Source organism: Portunus trituberculatus, chromosome 31 (genome assembly GCF_017591435.1).
Source record: "Portunus trituberculatus isolate SZX2019 chromosome 31, ASM1759143v1, whole genome shotgun sequence".
In the NCBI taxonomy this organism is placed as follows: Eukaryota; Metazoa; Arthropoda; class Malacostraca; order Decapoda; family Portunidae; genus Portunus; species Portunus trituberculatus.
This window is the reverse complement of record NC_059285.1, coordinates 1244122-1266621: the sequence shown is the minus strand read 5'-3', so window position 1 is coordinate 1266621 and position 22500 is coordinate 1244122. Positions and strand designations below refer to the sequence as shown.

The window sequence follows — 22500 nt, the reverse complement described above, 5'->3', positions numbered from 1 at the left end:
GCGGGTCAGGGGATCGGTTTGTTTACGTTTTCAAGATTTGAATTATTTGGTTTTATAAGTATGTGCAGGTGTTAGTTCACTGATATGTTGTCCTGGAGGTTACCAACGTTAGGTTATGACATGGCACCACCGTGAAATGATGAGTTACACCAATATATTACTTACGTTAGCCAAAGACTGCTCGGCGGCGGCTGTCCGTGTCACTAGCAGGCACCCACACTCCACTGTCCACTTTGTGTCCTCAACCATGTTTAAATAGTTAACCTCTGATTACTGAGAGGCTACACACACAATATTCTCTTCGCTACTATAGATATAACTATTATCGGTATCTTCATCTCCACCACTCACTGTCCCTCACGCCCATCGCCTTGTCCTGCCAAGTGCAGAGCGGCTCACGGACTGGTGGGCAAGTTCCGGCACCTTCCTCACACAACTGAGAGGACCCGCGTTCGATTCCTAAGCGGGATGAGATAATTTGGGCTTGTCTGTAATATTCGTACACTTAATCCTATGTGTAGTAGTAGTAGTAGTAGTAGTAGTAATAGCAGCAGTAGTAGTAGTACTAGTAGTAGTAGCAGTAGTAGTAGTAGTAGTAGTAGTAGTAGTAGTAGTAGCAGCAGCAGCAGCAGCAGCAGCAGCAGCAGCAGTAGTAGTAGTAGTAGAAGTAGCAGTAATAGTAGTAGTAGTAGAAGTAGAAATGCAATGGTAAAATACCGGCCAACTGCAATGTTATCGCCACCCGTCCCGACCACCGATCCGCCGAGTGGTGCCGACACATTATTCATTCTTAGCGGTAGGAAGCAGCAGAGTCCCGGCACAGACGCTAGACGGTACAAACGTCAAGCGGTACCAGAAATGATGCCGGCACATTCAGTCGTACCAGTACAGACGGGTCTCGCCGAGCTACCGAGACCGCGCCGACGCGCCAGGGCAGCCAGTCGGTACCAGTGTGGAGCGGTACCGAGAGTGAGAATGATTCACTCTTACCCATCACCGCTCGCCTTGAACCACCTCCACGCTGTATACAATTTGCTCAGTACCGTTTCGGCTAATTACCGGTACGGAAATTTTTACCGGTACAGTACCCTTAAGGCTCGTACCAATATTACCGGTACTGGTACCGGAACTTGCCCACCACTAGCAGTTAGCCAGTTTTGCAGTTTCCGTTGGCAGCGTTAGTATCATTATCAGCCAGCCGTCTCCCTGACACACACACACACACACACACATTGTACCATGGGTTGTACTACGTCACAGCAGGCTGCGGCAAGGCGGGGGCAGCTGCCTTCACACCTTGTGATGCCTAATAAATAAAGACGGGTAGAGACGTTACCCACAATAAAAAAAAAAAAAAAAAAAAGAGAGAGAGAGATGGAGGGTGGGGGTGACGGACATGATCTCTCTCTCTCTCTCTCTCTCTCTCTCTCTCTCTCTCTCATCAATGGGGAGATTGGAAGGAAAGTGAAGGAGCGAAAAGGAGGCAACTCTATTGGTCGAAGTGGAATAAAACAGGGTCAAGTAATGTGACATGACCTTTAGGAAAGAGATGGAGAGAGAGAGAGAGAGAGAGAGAGAGAAGAGAGAATGAGAGGAAGTGGATGGAGGAGGGGTAAGGAGTTATAGGAAGAAGAGAGGAGGAGGAGTAAGGAGGTAGAGGCAGGGAGGGTGGAGACCCGTGACTCTGAGCCTCGCTATGATAAGCTTCTGGCATTCTATATCCATTATACTATTATTTTTCTCTATTTTAGTTATATCAAGAAAGAAATTATCTGCTAATGTCAACTATAAGTGCATGCACATAATTCACATTCTCATATTATAACAACATTGAAAGTCAAGTGAAACATGGTCTCATGATATACGGCCTACCTTGTACAGAAGTTAAAAACCTCAGTCTAACTACACCAAGAGATTAGTTTTCTTACACGATTCTCTCCCTTACGTTAAGTTAGGTTAGTGAAAAGTAATAATTTCGTACTCGGTTTACTCGGTTTCAGTGTAATAAATACCGAAATACTCGGTTTGCAGAAAGTACTCGGTTCGCCCATCACTAGTAAACAACACCACGCCGCAGCTGTCTGTCTGTCTGACCTGTGTGTGGCGTGTCCACTCCACTCCACTCTCGCCACTCCAGAGTCCCTTCCACCAGTGTCCACCGCCTCAACGGTAACACACACACACACACACACACTTATCACAATATTCTTAGCTCAAGGCTTTCTCAGGGCCATGAGACCAGCGGGTGAGTACTTGACATTTGTTGTTATTATTATTATTATTTTTTTTTTTCGGGACTAGGATCCTCAAGGGAAGACAGAGATCGTGGCAGCTGACGGGATCTGTTATCTCTGTGGTATTGTTCACTGCATCACCATCTTTACAGTGAAAGACAGGGCAGGGGACACACACACGGTAGCTCAGTGGTTAGAGCACTGGCTTCACAAGCCAGAGGACCGGGGTTCGATTCCCCGGCCGGGTGGAGATATTTGGGTGTGTCTCCTTTCACGTGTAGCCCCTGTTCACCTAGCAGTGAGTAGGTACGGGATGTAAATCGAGTAGTTGTGACCTTGTTGTCCCGGTGTGTGGTGTGTGCCTGGTCTCAGACCTATCCGAAGATCGGAAATAATGAGCTCTGAGCTCGTTCCGTAGGGTAACGTCTGGCTATCTCGTCGGAGACTGCAGCAGATCAAACAAACAGTGAATTACACACACACACACACACACACACTGTCTGTCACTCTCTCACTGACATTTCAGATCATGAAATATTTGATGTCACTAGAAATGATGGTTAATAAAGAAGTTATATTAACATTAATGTTGAGGCACTGACTAAATCCTGGCTAAATCTAACACTTTTTTTTTTCAATTCATGATTCTTTCCTACAGTTGAAAACATCAATGTTACTTCCATTCTGCATGGAATGACAAGGCCTTGTTTCCTTCCAGCACACAGGAATGGAGGAGCTACTAAGGCTAGGAGTACTGGGGGATGAAGACTTTGCCAGACTGCTGAAGTGCATAGTGGACACCAAGACACCAACATGTGATGTGTGTGAGGTGGTGAGGTCTGCAGTGCAGGCAAGGGAAGGCACCTCCTCACCAGCTGCCAACAACCCACTCCTCACAAGACTTTACTGGGATATCCTCAGCCAGTGGCTTGTGCCTCCACTGCTGGAAATCATCCTCAGATATTCCACAGAACTATCCAGGGTCTCCTCATCATCTGCAGACATTGACATCACTCAAAGGACTAATGGCGCAGGAAGTGAGCATTTTCCATTAGATTGCAGTGTCTCAAAGGATGATGGAAAGACTCAGCAATGCTGCAGTGAGCTGCCACAAGAGTCTGCTTCACATATCAAGTACGAGGAAGCAAATCTCATAACCAAATGTGATTTGGTTGCTGTGATCTCAAAAGTTGTGTGTGGTGTCCCAGCAGCTCCCTGCCATGTGTCTGAGTTTGGTGACTCACTAAGGCAGGGTAACTCAGAGGTTCAAGAGACGTTTAAATTACTGAGAAGGATATTTGAAGCCATTGCTACAGCTTTCCGTATGGAACTTCAAGATGTACTGTGTGAGGAGAAGAGGCACAGGGTCAAACTTCTTTCACTTGCCTTTTCCTCTTTGTTGTGGGATGGGTGTTTTGTGGAAGTGAATGGATTTCAGTGTGCAGCCAGACAAGTGGTAAAGGCAGTGCTGTCTACTGTTGAAGTGTGGCATGACCCAGACATTACTGCCTCTCTCTTCACTCTTGTCATCATGCCCTTTGTTGAAGCGAACACTGATGACAGGAGTGAAGTCATTCAGAAGGTGTGGGGTCTTCTGAACAGCTTGTATAGTGTGGGTGAGGATGGGGCAGTGTTGGAGAGGAGTAGTGTGGGGCTTGTAGTATTGTGCTTTTTGAGTGACCTCATGTCTGATGGAGAGATCTTCAAGTGGATCAACATGGATGAAAAGTTTTGGGTCATTGTTCAGTACAGTCTTGCTCACAGTGATCCTTTCTCGCGGAAGAGGGGCCGTCATGTTCTCAGGAAATGTGTGGATCAGTATTCCTCGTGGAAATGTTCATCACAATATTTACCCCAGCTGGAGGGGCAGGAGGAGTTGGTAATGCAACTGTGGAATGATTTCTTCCTTCTTCTTGAAACTCTTGAAGAAAAGCAGATTCATGTAGTCAAACCTGTGCTAGAGAAGCTTGATGCACTGATAAGTAGTTGCAAAAAGGAGGTAATGCATCCTTCATGGGCTGTGGTTGTGCTGCGGAGACTCCTTGGGCAAGAGGGCAGGACCATCAGGGTGTGGGGAGCAGGCAAGGTGCTGGGGCTGAGACTGTCCCAACAAGTGCTGGAGCAAGGTGTTCTCTCCTTCATCACCCACCACCTGCTGCCAGCTCTTGCTGACTATTCACTCTACAGCCGAGAACCAGACCAGCAGAGAGGTGAGCCCTCCAGGATTGGGAGCCAGATTCCACCTTTCTTGAGCAGTGTGGTGGGTGCTTTGGATGATGTTTACCGTCACAGATTTATGGTGGTTCTGTTAGAAAAACTGTTTGATGGACAGCCGTGGGGGGGTATCCCACTCTTTTATATAGTCCGCAGTCTAGCCCTGCTGCCTCCTGTCCCAGCCTGGAAGTTCTTGCAGAATAAAAAAGCTGCTATCAATCTTGAGGCTTGCCTTAGCACCCAGGAAATAGGGCTGCGTTCAGCGAGTCAGTGTGACTTTTTGAGAGCATTGCTAAAACATTCGTGTCCCAGCACTACCTTCCTGGAGATGTGCCACCTTATAGGCCAATTGAGGCGGCAAGAAAGCTGGCAACGAGGCACCACCACTTGGCAAGCCATCCTGGAAAGTGTAAAAGACTGTCCAGAGAGTCGACAGGACAGACTGCGTGCCCTTCAGCAGGCCATTGCTGGGCAGCTCACCCCTGACTCTTGTTGTGATGTACCACCTCATGATGTTGCTCTGGGACTGTGTCTGGCTGTGGAGGAGGAGGGTGGTGACAGTATTGGAGAGGCCCTTGTCCCGCTTATTCTGTTCTTGGAGGACTGTCATCTCCGTCCATACCAGGACCCCCATAGCAGGGTGTGGGTGGTGCAGCTGCTGACCCACATGCTGCAGATTCTTTGTGACAGTGTCCCTGGAACCCCAGCTTGCCGAGAGCTACTTTTGTCAGGCTTGAGTGATGGGCTGGACTGCCTGCTGCAGCTGTTTGTGTCTCGACTGAGCAGCTACAGCCAACCTGATCATCTTGAGGATCTGCAACTGTACCTGGAGCTGTTGAGACACTGCAACGGTCTGCGATGGTCACAAACAGTGGCATGGAGGCACTACCCAGAGGTGATGGAGGGATGCCGCAGTCTTTTGGAGCAGCAACAGTCTGTGCCAGCCTCCCTTGGAGTGGTAGTGCTGGAGCACCTGCTGGAATACTACTTCCCTGCTGCTCCACCACACCACCAGGATGAGGCTGCTCTGCTGCTCACCCTGCACCCAAAGGCACTCACTCAGACCAGGCTGCTCCCAGGCCATGAGCTGTCCACGACTACCTCAAGACTGCTGCAGGTGACTCCGTGCAGTTCCTGGCACTGTGTGGAGCTGCTACTGATGGCCAAGGTAGTAATCACTTGTCTGGACATTCACTGGTGTAGCTTCACTCTTCAGTGTTGAGTACATTATCTTCTTGTATTTTTAGATTTGTTATACTTCAGATGTGTCAATGAATTCCAGTACTGTATGGAAGTTTGTTACTTTGTTCTGGTTCTTGCAGCAATGACTACAGCAGAAGGTTTGCCTTTTGCATGTTAAAGTCTTGTGTTGTGTAGACCTGCTGTATGGTTATTTCTTGACACATCTTTACACTTCACTGACTTGCAATTTCATGAAAGGGAACACTGTAACAGAGAAGTTCCTTCAGGAAAAGTGGTGGCTGGGTAAAGACGGTGAGAGGATGGAGGCCGCAGTGCTGGAGGTGCTGCCTGAGTGTGTGGCCAGCGCCGGCCGCCCCACCATTGCCCACATCTTCCAAGTGGCTGCAGCCCTGGCACCAACACTTGTGAGGGTGAGTCTTTCCACTGAGAATCACTATCATCACCATGAAAATTACCACCACCACCACTGCCACCACCATCATACAGTTTCTATCCAGGAGTGTGTGTGTTGCAGACTGTCATGTGGGTGGAGGTGTTGGAGGCCATGTGGGCTGCCACCTTTGAGTTTCGCAAAGGCTGTGATCTCTACAGAGGTTTGATTGGCTGCCTGACTGACTTACTCTTCCACAGAGATGCCCTGGCCTGCCCAGACTGCCATGCCTCCATCATAAAGGTAAGGGAACATTGAGTGTAACATGCTGGTTTGCTTCCCAACAGGTGTGGAGTCTGCTTTGAAATAAACAGTTTTGAATGCCTAATAGAAATTGAATAATAATTATGTCTGTGTTAGCTCTGAGAAATAACTTGCAAGATCTTTCTTCCATCTCAGTGTCTACAAAATGGTCAGAAGGACTAGTGTGTTCCATATGTGTCAAATGAAGAGTACAAAATTCATTGGTATGTTGGAATGCAGGTGTCACAGGAGCTGCTGAAGGCTGGTGAGGGTGTGCAGGGGATAGCTTCCCACATGGCCCTCAGTCTTTCATCTTCCCTAGTGAAGGCAGGGATTGGGGAGCCTGGGTGGTTTAAATTACTGGCCAAGGAAGTATTGGTGCCGCTGGTGATGTTTGGTGCTGTGTTCCGTAAGCAGCAGCGAGTCGTGCGTGACACCCTGCTGTTTGTAGGGAGCTGTGGGAACTGCTACACCTGCACCACACACAGGCAAGGAACAGACATTCATAATAGTATTCCTCATTCAGTTTTCTGCTTTCATGGTGATATCAATTTTCTTTCACCATTTTGTCCTTTTATGTCACCTTTATGATCTGTACATCCTCTCAGTGACCCCAATTCAGATTGCTGGGCACGAGCCATTGTCCTGCGCTTCCTGCTGACTCTGAGGCTGGAGCGAGCAGAGGACAAGGTGGCAGCAGCAGCAGTTGTCGAGGGCATTAAGTACCAGTATGCCCGGGCCTCAGGCCACCACCGAGACTTTCCTAACTCTCAAAACCATCGCTACAAGACCCGGCTGCTGCAAGCCTTCCTGTTGCTGGTGCCTCTCCTGAACCAGGTTGGTGGTCTCTTATTAGCTGACATGTATCTCATGTAACTTTGAGGGCAAAGGAAAATGTAGTTTTAGTCAGAAGTAATGCAAGGAAAAATATTGTAATAATTGTAAGTATGTTTATGTTGTAGGAAAGTCAAGATATCTAGATGACTGAGATGTAATGAAGTTAGACTTCCTGGTGTTGTTATGTAAGAAAATTGGCTTAATTTGGCATTGGCAACATGAAGAACATGAAGAACATGAAGCAAGTCAGTGCAGTCCAGACAGGAAGCAAGAACATGATGATGATAACCGTTGTCAGAATGAGTGTGATGCCTGCCTGGCCTGGGTGTGTGAGGGGCTAACCTGTGACCACCAGCAGCCCAGCATCAGGTATCTCCAGGAGTGGGGGGCTGCTCTCCTCCCAATCCTTCACCCCACCCTCTACCCTGCCCTGCTGCACCACCACTTCAAGGTCAGTGGCCCACCAGTGTGGAGTACAGATGCTGTGTGTCTTTCAGCACTTCTGTACATGATAACCTTGTATGTGGCAACATTACATGTTGTCCCAAGTAACATGATGAATTTCTTTCTGTGTGGAGTCAGGGTGTGGAAGTGAGGGCGGGATGTGTGGGGTCCTTCCTAGCAGCCCTCACCCACGTAGCCTGCACCTCCTCAGACCCCGGAGTGATGTCAACAGCTCTTACACACACTCTTGCCTGGTGCACTGCTCAGCACTTCAACACCAGATTGTATGCTCAGGTGAGGCAAAGACTAGTTTGAGAGAGAGAAAGAGAGAGGTATTTAGATTAATGGTTGATGCAAAAGCAGAGAAGGAAGTTTTATTGAATCAAAACAAAGATGCTAGAAAGATGTTGAAACTAATATGAGAAAATGTAAAGTCTAGGTGGAATAGGACAGCAGAAATTTTGCCATATGAAGGTAGTGAAGCAATGCAGGAGTACGTTAGGTGGAGATGCTTCACGGTTGATAGAGGGTTGGTAGTGTGGATGTGGAGATAGAAAATAGACTTAGATCATGATGTGCAGATGAGCAACTTGACATGGGAGGTAGTTAGTGATAAACTTCATGTTCCTTAACCTCTACAGCACTGGGGCATATTTTTACCATGAGTTTTGAGCATGATTAGACAATTTTTACTTACATTAGGAAGGATCTATGGATCCCAGAAGATTAATGACCAGAGTCTTCACTATTTTAATCCTCACATAAGTTTCTGAAGCTTTACAAAAGCACCAAATAGTAAGCAGAATTAATATGAGAATGCATCATTGTACATAAGTGGTTAATGCAGTGGCTGTTTAAGGAGTTAGGTTCAGGTGAAATGAGATTGATCTATCTATGTATTCACACACCATGCAGGCGATCCAATGCAGTGTGGCCCAGACATAGCACCACACACTCATACACATTAGTAACCCCATCAGCCTTGGAGGAAAAGAGTTATATAGGCCACACTAGTACACCCTTGAATCAAAGTAATGGTTGTAAGTAAATGAGCAGTGAGAATGAAATGTCCTCAATAGAAATAAAATATAAGCATAATAGGAGGACCACTCACGATCTGTCTGGTTGGGAATGGGAACTTCTGGCAGTGATCTTCTTCTTTCCCCTGGCAGGTGTCACTGAGGAAGATCTGGCAACACTGTAAGGAGCTGCAGATGGAGGGTGTGCTGCAGGAATTCCGTGCTGTACCACTGTGTCTTGTAGAGCGAGGGAACGCCGGCCGCAACACCATCAACATGCTCAATGATTTCTACTTTAAGGTGTTCCATCCTGTGCAACACTACACTCTGCAGGTTTGTAGTGTGAGAAAACATGATCCTTTACTGAGGAGAACTTGTATGTTGATGTGCATTACAAGGGTGGAGGTGTCCATTGGTGGCGTCAACAGTTCTGGAGGGAGTAAGAGAGTGAGAGGTGACTGTGAGAGAAGAGTTTCATATGCATGGTGTCTTTGTAGCAACAATATCTATTCATTCTTTCATTTCATTCCTTTCTTTTGTTTTCATCTAAGAACACAACCAGTCAATCAATGAAATATTTACTAGATCTTCTGTAGCTATTTTTTTTATTTATTTATTTATTTATTATTTTTTTATTTGCTGGCTTGCTTGCTGAGTACTTTACAGCACCAAACTCGACTACTTCCTCCTTGTGATAGCATATCATTCTGAGCAATCAAGTTGTTCAGGTGAGGGAGAAACACAGATGCTAAGTTGGTGAAGCTGAGCACAGGTCTTGGGGCAACCAGAGACTCAGGACCTAAAGAAACAAAGGCAGGATTCATCAGGTTTTTACAAAGTATGCACTTTCCTTGACAACAGCCCTTGAACATGACAGTATTATCACACTCTCACACCACACCCACTACATTCACTCATCGTCACCTATTACACAGTCACCATTCACTCCTTATGAACACCACTCATTTCCACAGAACTACTCTCACTCACAACTGAACTCCCTTGAGTCAAACTTGCCTTGTGCAGGAGTCACTCACATCATTTTAACTATTCTCAGACCATAGTAGGGATACATGGCCGGGGCACGATCCATCTTGTGTGCTGGTTAGAATGCAGAGAATATTTGGTCTGGGTTAAGTCTCAAAGAGTAATGGTGGTTGCTGTTGGTGTCTCCTAGACCTTGACTGTGGGTGACTGACCTGCTCTTTACCATACTGCCTCAGAACTAATGTATATGCAGATTAGATACTTATTTTGGTTGTGATAAATGGTTTATTATCTGATGTATTAACTGCAACTGTCACACTTCACCTCTTTGTCTGCAACAATTCTGGCATCCTCTCATCTCTCCCTCTCTCAGTCATTCTGTCACTTACTCTCTTACTGACTCTCTCTCCCTACTCCCTCACTCAATCCCCCATTCACCTCACTTATTCACTCACTCAGTACCTTACTCTTCTCTTACTCCCTCTCTCGTTTCCTTGCCAGACCATCTTCCACACCTTGCCCCAACTGTCCCTGCTGGCAGATGATGAGTGGATGAGTGTGGAGTTCCTAATGGGTGTGGCAGGGGAGGAACAGCTTCCCCTTCACACCTCCCTGCCTCTCCACAACACAGACTTGGCCCTCACCTGTGCCACGCCTGCCCCCTGGGTTGTCAAGGCTGCTGGTAAGTGTGGGTTGTGCTTACACCGAGTTATAATAGCGTTCAGTTCCTTTGCCACTTTGTAAAGTCGTTTTCAGTGTGGCTTGGAACCAGCCTGAGTAAGCACCAAATATATGTCATTCACCTATGCTAATGGTGCTGTAGTGTAAAGTGATAAAATGATAATCTAAAACGTAAAGTCATAACTAATGTAACTAAAGAAACACAAGGAGGAAATATACTGTACTTGATAAAAATTATGAAGTAAACCAGCACAGGAGATGTAAGCACTGCTAGGATCATAATCTTGAAATGGTGCGAGTTGAGACCGTTATTTTGTGTATCCTTTGCAATGCTGTGCTAATCATCTTTCACTCACCTTCCTTCTGCTGTACATAAAATTTGTTTGCCTATTGACATGACAGAGAGAAGAGGAAAATTGGAAGTTTAGTGTAGTATTTTTACATTACAGAAATGATTAGCACAGAAATAAAGATAAGAAATTTATAGGCATTGAAGGGCAGTTTTTTCATCTAGCAATGATAGGGTTAATTATTGGGTTGTTTAATTCTTGATTTGATTTTTATGACTATATGTGATATCATTTAATGTAAAGAGTGTCAGTCTGCAGTGCTAGTGACATTAGGGATCTGTAATGAGTGGAACAGTGATCTCGGTGGCTGTAGCTACTTGTCTTGAAGCAATGTGGTGAAGTGGTATGTGTGGCAAAGCTTTAGCACTATGGGAACCAGTAGTAGGTGGTGTGCTGCTGTAGGGGGGAAAATGTTGTTCCTGGAATTTAAATGTAATCTTTAATTTAGTTTGAATTTTTATATGAATTTTTATGAATGTCTGAAGTGTATGTGGTTGATGTGCTGCACTTCAAGAGACAAAGTTGCTGTTGTGTTAGCAAATGTTAGTGATGTGATGTAGACAGTGTGTTTTGAGTGCAGCTTGTGTTTCTTGTCTTGAAGGAGAGGAACAGATGGCAGAGGAAGAAGTAACCTGTCAAGTCAGAGATGTGCAGAAAAAGATTGTCCCCCAGAAGACTTTGGTGCCTGAAATGATGCCTCATCCCCATCAGGTGAGGCCTCTTTCAATGCCTTCCCTTGCTGTCCATCATGAAATGACTTTATTATGAGCATTGCAAGAAAGTTTCATTGGTAGATTGAACGGTTCTAACTGCTAACTGTGTAGCTAAGGTGATTTGTGGTTGGCCATGCTTCATTGGAACAGTCTAAATTTGTTTTATTATTAATGTTATCATTAGGCTCAGGGAGTGTATATATGTGTGTGTGACGACCAGATTTTGACCTCGTACGTAGATATATAGATTAATAGATAAATGAGGTGCCTTATCCTCATCTGAAGTGTGATGAGTATGGTGATGATAGTCTGGCATATTCTGCTCTGAATGCTGACACCTTGGTGATTACTTTCCCTGTACAAACTTGACCATGCTACACCAAAGTGGCTGTGGGATGAGGCAGTGATTCAGATCTTAATTGCTGAATGCCACATGTGAAATTGAGCAGCTTTTGTTGATAGTGATAATTTTCTTTTCATGTGTGGTTTTCCTCCCTTTTTTCTGAGACATCAGTTTGGTAGATCGTATTGTAACTTACCCTGGCTTGTGTGAGAAACAGGCTTATGGTATCAGTAATGATGGTTATGGTGGTCATGATTATTATTGTGATTTAGTTGGTAAGAGAGTGTGTTGTTAATAAGTATGTGATTGGATTGTGTTTAAACATTTTCACCACTGTGGATACTGCAGGCTGAACTGATCTTTGAAATGTCCCAATACAGACTGGGTGGGAGGGCAGACGTGGAGGACTGATTGTGGTGGCATCTCTGGTGGACAAAGCTGCCAACCTTGGGGGATTGTGCCGCACCTGTGAGGCATTTGGGGTGAGGGAGTTGGTGGTGGCATCCCGCGCTATACTGCAGGACCACACCTTCACCTCTCTCTCCCTCACTGCACACCGTTGGCTCCCCATCACAGAGGTGAGGAATTTCTTTACAGTCTTTTAAATTTGTTGCTTCTTTGTATCATCTGAGAGCATCATAGGGAACTTCTGAGATTGTCTGAATACAGTGTACTCCTGAAATGTTGTGATCAGGGGACATTGTCATCCTGCCCAAACACTTTGAAGTAAAGTAGATTTATGAATGAGTGAATTTTCTCAAAACTACTGCCTGTCATCTTGAAAGCTCTCTCACTCATCTGTCATCTTTTTATTAAAACCTTACATATGTTACCTTCATTTTTAATGGTGTAATTTGTGGCCAATACGTAAATTTTGCCATGCAAAGTAATTATTATATTAACATTTAGCTTTCCATATAACAGATCAGCAAATCCACACAGGATGGCCCAAACAAAGAAACACACACTCCCTCATACATTATTCACATTCTTTGTTAAAAGATGCATTTAATCATAATTGTTTTGGTGGAAATTAAATGGCTAAATCACTACTGAGTGCAATGAGTGAGTAGTTTGATACTGCACGTCACATGTTTAGAGGCTGCACTTAGATGATTTAAAGTTATTTCTGTGTTGTATGTGACATCTAACTCTTTCAAGAGGAAGGTTTCAAGACTTGTCTATAATTTTGGATGATTATTTTTACTTTTCTTATAGGATAAGAATTTATAGGGACATTTGATTGACATCAGCCCAGCTCTGATGGCTATTTGTGAGGAAGTTAGGAAATTATACAGTTCATACTCTAACATTCTTTTAGGATTGATACTCTCAACGGACTTTTTTTTCTTCCTTTTGTTGCCCTTGCTGAGTGCCTCTCTTACATTAGAAAAGTCCAGTCATTCTTTACAGTTTTTTAATAATCTTCATTGCTGTAGGTGAGGAGAGAGGACTTGCTGCCATACCTCAAGACTAAACAAGGTGAAGGCTACACCCTGGTTGGTGCAGAACAGACGGCCCAGAGCGTTAGCCTGGAGGACTTTAAATTCCCTGAGCTCACTGTAGTAGTGCTTGGGTGAGTACATTTTCTGCCATTAAGGGAATCAGTAAGCCTTACAATGCAATGAATAAAATATTGTAATTATTTCAGTCTCTTATGGAAGGAAACAGTTTTAATGATGGAGTTCAGAAGTTTTGTCTGTCATGAAGAAAATCAGTTAGCCTTGTAATCTGTGGGATGCTTCTGAAGTGATCTCTCTCTTTAAGAAAGTCAGATACTGCTTAAATGATAGGGTTTAAAATTCTCATTTGGGTCTCCCAGAGATCCTCCTATCTGTGGTGCCGAGCTTCTCTTTGAAATGACTGACCATATGTAGGCTGTGCTTTTTATGTTTTGCTGTGGAAGCAGGTTACTGCTGTGCTGAGATCATGCTTCAGTAGGAAACTATATTACTGATGATTGTGATTAGGTATGTTGAATAGGTTGGATAAGCTGCCATAATGGAGATAGGTACGTATTCTCTGAGGGCTGTCTTGCCTTACACCAACAGGAATGAGAGGGCTGGGGTGCCATGTGAGGTGCTCCAGGTCCTACAGACCAGTGTACAGATCCCCCAGAATGGCATTGTGCGCTCCCTCAATGTGCACGTCTCTGGGGCACTCTTCGTGTGGGAGTACACTCGACAGCTCCTCACCTGCCCGCCTGGAGGTGGTGGTGGTGGTGGTGGTGGTGCAAGAAGAAAATAGTGCATTGGATTCTGTGGTAATAAATGTAATTACAGAAAAAAACAAGAAATGCTGAAGATGAAATATTGATTTCATTGAATAGATGGGTGTGAGGAAGTGGTGTCAGTGGATCAGCTACACAGTAGCTTATAGTTTGATCCTGTGGGCAAGGAAGTGAGGAATAAGGAAAGGAAGGAAAAGAAGCTTGGAAACAATGTGCAAACTAAACCAGAAGTAGAAGATAGGACACAGTAGAAGAGGGAGACCAGTTCACTTCCTTGGAACAAATGCTTCTTGACAGGAGGGTAAGTTGGGAGAGGAAACATTTTTGCAAGCAATTTCATCATGCCAGGAGTGGAAAGAGAAAAAACAAGTAGCTCATCACCAGCTGTCAAATCTGTGGAGATCTTGCCCTTGCTGTTATGGGAGTTACTTGTTCTGTGTTTGGCATCTTGTGCGTTTGTGCTGTGCTGGGCCCAGCAGAGAAGCTTTTTGTGCGTTTGTGCTGTGCTGGGCCCAGCAGAGAAGCTTTTGGTTGTCTGGTGTATCTCTGTCTCCATCAGTAATTTTTTACCTACTCTTATATGGTGTGGATTTATAAATCAGTAAGTTTCACATCATCACTCATATCATATTGATGGAGGGCACAAAGTGTACTTAGTGAAATTACTTTTCTGGTCATTCTGGAGACTTTGTTTTCTCATTTTTTGTCTATTTATGGTATGAAATAAATTTTTTTAAACAAGAAAAGAAATATACACATAAATACAAAATGTAGATATGTAAACAAAATTTTTTTTTTTTCCTAAGCATTTGACTGAAAAATGAAGTATGAAAAAAAAAAAAAAAATATGAACATGTTTTGTTTGAGTCTCCCTAGCACTTCACTCATATTGTATGAAATTATCAGAATCGTGTATATAGGCACAAACAAACAATATACTAAAACTTCATAGCCATTGGACATCCCATATGCCTACTGTATACCCCCTAGACACCCCCAGTAAACAGTTTTAGGTTCATGCACCATTAATATTAGTATTCTTGTTGGTAAAAATAACTGGTCAGGCATTGCTGAAACACTGAAATATTTGAGTAATGAGCAGTGAGGTAAAAGAAAAGATAAGACAGCTGTTGCTTCAGTCTTCCAAATTCTTCCTTCAGGTTGTGTTGCTCAAGCAGTCAGAATAGCTAGAGACTGGCAGCACCATGAGATAACTGTCAACAATTCAAGTAACAAAACATTAATGTAAACACTGCTGGTGCCTGGTGGTAGTTTCATAGCCAGGTGAGAACTAGTGAGCAAAAATATGGAAGAGAAAGAAGCGAACAGTGATGCATATAACATGAAGTAATTTCCAGTTGTCCATCCAGCAAGCTAGTGTTGAAGCATGAGGACAATAATAGATAAAAATGACATTCAGAGAGAGAAATGGTGTTTTCAGTGCTAAGCTGGTTCTGTTCACTTCACTTGTCTCTTTAAGAGGCTAAAAGTCAAAGACAAATTTTCTTTGGATCTCTTTAACAACTCAACAATATGTATCACAGAACACACAACTCAGATAAACAGTAATACATGCAGTTACCTATTTACTTCTGTAACAGTTGAACAATATATAAAAATTAACAAATCTGATCAACATTTTTTAAAGAATAAAATGTCATAACTTACAGATGAAAATTTAAAGATTTTTATAAAATCTTCATAACAGAACAATATAAACTCCCTGAGAGTGGCAAGTAGTGGAGTTCATAACAATGAGGAAGCACTGTGAGCACTTGGAAGATGACACTGTGACTTGATTCTTAGTGATTCACTGTTAAGCTGTATCAACAGATGCACCCTAAAGCCCTCTTACCTTAGTACAAGTAATCATAAATTGCTGAGTCTAACTTTTTTAACAAAGATATGACTTCTAGAATCAACAGCAATTTACACCCAACAACTATACATGGCCATAAATGTCTTGCAAGAAGTGTAATACAAATCACATTCTGGAATATTAGATTCTGTTGCTGGTGAGATCAAGCTATATGTTATATATTGGTACCAACAACTCACAAATAGTCATAACTAAAATTGAACAAAGAGAACTTAGGAAATCCATCCTGATTAGGGCATCATCAAAATGGATTTGATAAATTTCTGTCTTAAATGAATTAAGTAAAGTGTATCTATAGGGACAAATCACAACAGTAATCTCATTTTAATTGGAAAATTTGCCATAGTGTTAAGAGTAATATATATATATATATATATATATATATATATATATATATATATATATATATATATATATATATATATATATATTTATTTATTTATTTATACACTGAGGATAAGCAGTACACAAAAGATTTACAGATAGTGAATAATGAGAATTCATAATTTTCTTATCCCTGGGTAACAAAGTTCATACAAGAAACGAAACTTGGATTTGTTAGAAGACTGATAATGACTGTATGGGCATACAAGACCTAAACAAGGCTGTTGAAAGAAATTAGGAACAATTATCACACACAAGAGTATTAAATACTTCTCAATGTTAGTGACAGTGACTTTACAACTCAAAACAATCCGCATCAACAAATAAGTGGCACTAGAAAGGAATGGTATTGGTTCATTCTACGCTACAATTCAAAATGCTTATTCGCACTACAGTTATTTACAGCCTGGAGACAGACTGGACTACGCTTGCTGTTGTGGTTAAAGTTTTCTTGTGTGATGAGCAAATTTTTCCATGTTACACAAGTATTTGATTTGCGTTAATATTGCATTACTGCATCAATAATATTTTGCAGAGCCATGCTATATATTGTGCACAATTGTCACTACCTAAACTTGTGATCTAAATGTTGCAAAATTATATACAACACTGAGAAAGTTGAGCACATTTCTTGGCATTTCATTTGATAAAAATATGCACTGGTATATCAAGAATAACATTCATACATAATAGAAGCACTGTATTATATAGCATTAACAAATAGTAATATAAAAAAAACAATAAAATAAAATGTAACTTTCCTTCATTTAGCAAGTCATAAATGTTGGCAGGAGTAAGGCACCTCTGCATGTACTTTGAAAGTCACCGTGGAGAGAAAATGGTCACAGCAAGTAAAATATTAAAAGGATCCACTGTGACAGCTCCTTCTGATGCTGAAAGGTCAAAATCACAACTAGTACTGCCATCAGACCAAGTGTGATACCAACTGATTTGTGGCAAGTGTGTATGTGTGTGTGTGTGTGTGTGTGTGTGTGTGTGTGTGTGTGTGTGTGTGTGTGTTTCACTGTTTGATCTGCTACAGTCTCTGACGAGACAGCCAGACATTACCGTACGGAACGAGCACAGAGCTCATTATTTCCGATCTTTGGATAGGACTGAGACCAGGCACACGCCACACACCGGGACAACAAGGTCACAACTCCTCGATTTACATCCTGTACCTACTCACTGCTAGGTGAATAGGGGCTACACGTGAAAGGAAACACACCCAAATATCTCCATCCGGCCGGGGAATCGAACCCCGATCCTCTGGCTTGTGAAGCCAGCGCTCTAACCACTGAGCTACCGGACTGTGTGTGTGTGTTTCACTGTTTGATCTGCTGCAGTTTCTGACGAGACACCCAGACGTTACCCTACGGAACGAGCTCAGAGCTCATTATTTCCGATCTTCGGATGGGCCTGAGACCAGGCACACACCACACACCGGGACAACAAGGTCACAACTCCTCGATTTACATCCTGTACCTACTCACTGCTAGGTGAACAGGGGCTACACGTGAAAGGAGACACCCCGGTCCTCTGGCTTGTGAAGCCAGCACTAACCACTGAGCTACCGTGTGTGTGTGTGTGTGTGCTTGAGGTTTTGGTTTTAGCAAAGTATTGACAAAAACTAATGCTTCACCTCTATGTTATTCCAGCTATTCCAATGGCAGCAAATATGCAAAGTCAAACGTATTAATGTGACTAAAACTTCTCATGTCTCTGAGTGGTGAATTGCTTTGATTCAGCTGTCTTCTCATCTCCATGCTTCAGCTACCTTCCCTGCCTTACATGTACACACTTCACCTCACATTGTTTACATCCTCCTTTCAGGATTTTTGGATTTAATAACTGCAGAATTGTGCAACAAGTCTAGATCTCTGTGCATCAGGCCCTGGCAGCAAGAATGGTTTACTGTTGCAACAGAGCAGACCATCCCTCTTCCTGCATCAGACTGGATAATTTGACTGAATCAGATACAAAGGTGCTCATGGAAGGAAATGCTTGAATTCTGGCCTTGAGTAATGTGCAAACAAGAGAGACATGGTTGCACACACAACATGCAAGCACCACCATTGTATAATTGGTACTGCCCTTGTAAACCTCCACAGCCTCCCTCATAAGCAGAGCTGATAACCTCTATAATCTCTTCATTATATAAAATTTAGTAATTGCAAAATTGCAGCCATATGAGGATTTACATTTGACAAATGTATAAAACTTCCCAGTGTTGTGACTGTAGGACACATCTGTAAATGTGTGGCCAAACTTGCCTTTATTTTTGTAGTAAAAATTATCTGGGATACTATCAAAATAATATATAAAATATCTTTTACTAAAAATATCTATCTGTATATACAAAGCTGAAGTGCATTCTAAGGAGGAGTCCACATGCATACATCCCATTCAGACAACCTTCCTGCTTTATCAAAACATCATGTTATCCACAAAAATAATAAGCAAGCATGTGACTGTAATGGATTAGTAACTGGTTATGATTTTTAACATATGAAAATATTATCCAAAAAAATAAATATCCTCTATAATTTGACCGAAATAAAAATGATGTGGTACTGAGAGGGATACAAACAGTTTGTGCTTGCATTTGCAGAAATGCATTGTCAAAAAATGGGGAGGAAATATTTGAGTTTAATTTTTAATTTATGGAAATGACATTATTTGTTAGTGGTATTCAGCTCTGCTCTTCAGTGAAGGGCAGCTACTTATAGCTTAAGGTTATGGAGCTTTCCTTAGAAGGTTGTGTGTGGAAACATTCAAGGACAAATATATTTTTCCTACATTTTGAGCCTTCTCAGCAGCCAAATAAATAACTGGTGTAACATGGATGTGATATCACTCTTTTTTGCACTTACTGCATAACAAGAGAGACAGCGCTGGGTACATGTAAATGTTTGATTTTATTTCTGAGGTTGTTCTGACAGATCTAGGTATTTTCTTACAGAGCGGTCCATGGCCCAGTGCACACCTGTATCTATAGGGTGGACGATGAAGGGAATGCACCCCAGACCTAGTGCTGTGGTAACCCACTTGCGAGTATTGAGAGGAACTGCAGGTAATGCCTTTGCCAGCACTACCAGCGAGGCAGCACACACCCTGTTGATGGTGAATCCCGGCACTATGACGGAGGCCAGTGCCTGCCACAAGAGGGTGTCCACTGCTGCGTGTGTCACCGCACGCTGCGTGGAGCCAGGTTGCTGTTGGAAACAAAGACACTGAGAAGAAAAGTTCCTTGTGAATTGAGTTTCTTCTAATTCCACATGGTCTTCCATCAGCAGTGCACAACCCAAAGCCTGAATGCTGCTGATGGCTTACATGGGATAATTGTGGCTAATAAGTATAGTCTTCCTGGCCTACAAAACAAAGATTCATGTCTTATTACTTTGTACAACTGAGTTAAAATGTTATAGTTTTACACTGCCCTTGATAAAAAAAAAAAAAAAGTTATAAATGACCAACTCGACTTTCGCTACTGCAGGACTCAATATTGCACTTCACTACTAGAGTATACCAAGTGAATAATCATGTTTATCAATTTCTAGTGATTATTCAGGAACATAATTGCATTTTTGTACAATTGTTATGAAGCAGAAGCACCAATTACCAGCAATAACAAAGGGTCAAGTGTATGTTACAATACTGCAGTTCACAATACTTCTTGTACCGTAGCACATCATGCTGTTTTCTGCGATGTAGTTTAATTCACGTCAAACTGATGACTTATTATATTACCTCCCCCCTCTCTCCCTCTTCTCTGTCTACCAACACACTTACCTTACTCATCTTGGTGGCCTTGTCATACGTGTCAGCAACAACATAAGCTGAAGCAACTCCATATGTGGACCTTACAAACCACAGCGGAGTCAAGGCTCGGAAGGACTCCCCCACCTCATTGGCATAACCTGAGAAGGAGTGATTTGTAGTGACAGCACACAACTTGTGCTGAAACATTCCTTCATGCTTAGAAATACATACCTGAACAGATGTACTTCATGAATCTGTTGCTTTTAATCTGATGTCTTCACATAATATAAAACATCAATATCCTTTTTCTATTTTCTTGCAACACAAAAGGCTAAAAAAAAAAAAAAAAAAAAAAAAAGGCTCATTGATATGATATTCTGCAGCACTGACAATATATTGCCAAGCTATACAAGGTCAACAAAACTAAAAACAAACGGTGTCAGAGGAGACACTACCAACTGTCCCTTATCATTCACTGGGGTAATAGAGAGAATATTAAGAATTTTAAATGTGAAGAGGTGAAACTTAAGCTCATTGGAACATATCTAAATCACCCAAACGATGAGACCTGTGTCTGTGAGTCTCTGTTACTTATTGTTTTTGCCTTCTTAAGTGCGTGTAACTTGCCTACACACACACACACACACACACACACACACACACACACACACACACACACACACGGTAGCTCAGTGGTACACACCCGGTAGCTCAGTGGTTAGAGCGCTGGCTTCACAAGCCAGAGGACCGGGGTTCGATTCCCTGGCCGGGTGGAGATATTTGGGTGTGTCTCCTTTCACGTGTAGCCCCTGTTCACCTAGCAGTGAGTAGGTACAGGATGTAAATTGAGGAGTTGTGACCTTGTTGTCCCGGTGTGTGGTGTGTGCCTGGTCTCAGGCCTATCCGAAGATCGGAAATAATGTGCATTGAGCTTGTTCCGTAGGGTAATGTCTGGTTGTCTCGTCAGAGACTGCAGCAGATCAAACAGTAAAATAGTGAAACACGGTGGCATAGTGGGTAAAGTGGTGAGTGTGGGATTGGGCAGACATCCACGTGTAGGTTCGAATCCCACCACGTACAGCCTTAAAACACTTTGCCATTTTTAAGTGGTTTAAAGTTACCTACATATCACCATGATACCCAGGTTCTAGGTGGTTACACTCAAGATGAGCTTAGGTGGTGATATGGGCCCTAATTTGGGCACCACCATAAATAAAATTGCCTGCACCACTAATGGGCGGAAGCTGAACAGAGCTTCCCATACACTCTACAAGTGTGCCTATAGGCCTTACCGAAAAAAAAAAAAAAAAAAACACACACTCACCTAACAGACGGACAGGAGTGTCCCGGTAGATGTCCACTTCCTTCTCTTCCATCATTGCATCTGAAAGAAATACAAGAAATATAGTTTCTTGTATATATTATCACTGTATTCATTGACTGACAGAAGAGAAAAAAAAGTATTATTCAAACAGCATTTTACTAGTTTTTAGATACTGATTTTAATTCAGTTAATGTTTACTGTTAGACCTTGTCAGTGACGCATGACATGACTACAGGTTGTGTCAACATACTCACTGCACTTCACAGTTATCAAGTTTTTTTGTATTTCCTGAGTTTCCTGTCTGTTTCAGTGACACGAAAGAGTATACCACTGGAGAGGAGACATCTTTCTAAGACACTTTTCTTCTATACAGTTTCCCTTGCAACTTACTATTTTGTATTAATGATGATAAATAAGTTTTGCATAGAACACAAAAATCCCAGCATTAAGTTAGGTTGGGTGTAGCTTAGGCTAGGTAAGTTAGATAGAATGCATCCATGGTTGTATAAGCACAGAACATTGAAACATCTGTATTTAAAAAAGAAATCCTTAAACCTTGAGTATCATCGACCAATTAAACTAAAACAACGTATTCTAAGCTAAACTAAGAATAAAAACTAACCTACTATAACTATTTCTTACGCGATGTGTTTTTAAAAACATCACTATGATTTAATAATGGCCAGCCCTGAAAAAAAAAAAAAATCAACGTGAAGTACAGAGAGGGGCATTATTTATACTACCACTACAACTACCACAATACCATCACAGTTTCTATTACTAGTCATTGCATCAACGAGAAGTCAGACACCGAACTTCCTCTCCAGGATCTGTAACACTCACGAGCAGTCAGTTTGTTTGTATAACTGCAGTACAACACAACACCGGACACCAATAACTAAAAATAAGCGAGGTGGGCGGGCCGCCAACAACCCGCGGCCTGAGACTGTTTGTTGTCTGTCTGTGTCCACAGTTGTGAACTTAGGGACTCGGGGAGTCGGGACCTGCCGGCGTACAGTCTTTCTTCAAATGGCACTCCTCATTGACCCTTGTTGTCGCTGACGTGACTGACTGTCACTGATATGATGACTGTCATCATGTCAGTCATACTGACTGGGATGTCAGCAGATGACATTTCAGTCCCACACATACACACACAAATATACGCGTACCGTAATACACAGGGAATATCGGGAAAGTTGTCATGTTATCAATTAATACAT

At 42.7% G+C, this 22500-nt stretch overlaps 2 protein-coding genes across 8 annotated transcripts; one reads left to right on the top strand and one right to left on the bottom strand.

Moving 5' to 3' along the window:
* The first annotated feature begins 1638 nt into the window (after positions 1-1638).
* Positions 1639-14710, top strand: LOC123511493 (probable methyltransferase TARBP1). 3 transcript variants are annotated; one of them, XM_045267436.1, is made up of 14 exons: positions 1639-2169; positions 2953-5616; positions 5918-6061; positions 6166-6324; positions 6565-6812; positions 6933-7161; positions 7460-7612; positions 7744-7899; positions 8778-8957; positions 10113-10293; positions 11244-11353; positions 12079-12276; positions 13138-13274; positions 13750-14710. In XM_045267436.1, the coding sequence occupies exons 2-14, from the start codon at positions 2962-2964 to the stop codon at positions 13943-13945; spliced, it is 4746 nt and encodes a 1581-aa protein (XP_045123371.1). In that variant the 5' UTR covers positions 1639-2169; positions 2953-2961; the 3' UTR covers positions 13946-14710. The 3 variants fall into 3 exon arrangements, with proteins under 3 accessions (XP_045123371.1, XP_045123370.1, XP_045123372.1); XM_045267435.1 differs by having other exon boundaries at positions 2097-2245; XM_045267437.1 differs by lacking the exon at positions 1639-2169 and adding an exon at positions 2311-2356.
* Positions 14711-18851: 4141 nt separating this feature from the next.
* On the bottom strand, positions 18852-22498 carry LOC123511496 (mitochondrial fission process protein 1-like). Of its 5 annotated transcripts, XM_045267447.1 has the most exons (5): positions 22121-22438; positions 21532-21607; positions 21278-21337; positions 19984-20111; positions 18852-19406 (listed from the first exon to the last, which is right to left on the bottom strand). In XM_045267447.1, the coding sequence occupies exons 3-5, from the start codon at positions 21330-21332 to the stop codon at positions 19110-19112; spliced, it is 480 nt and encodes a 159-aa protein (XP_045123382.1). In that variant the 5' UTR covers positions 21333-21337; positions 21532-21607; positions 22121-22438; the 3' UTR covers positions 18852-19109. The 5 variants fall into 5 exon arrangements, with proteins under 5 accessions (XP_045123382.1, XP_045123378.1, XP_045123381.1 ...); XM_045267443.1 differs by lacking the exons at positions 21532-21607; positions 22121-22438 and adding an exon at positions 22450-22498; XM_045267446.1 differs by lacking the exon at positions 21532-21607 and having other exon boundaries at positions 22121-22436.
* Between the last annotated feature and the right edge of the window lie 2 nt (positions 22499-22500).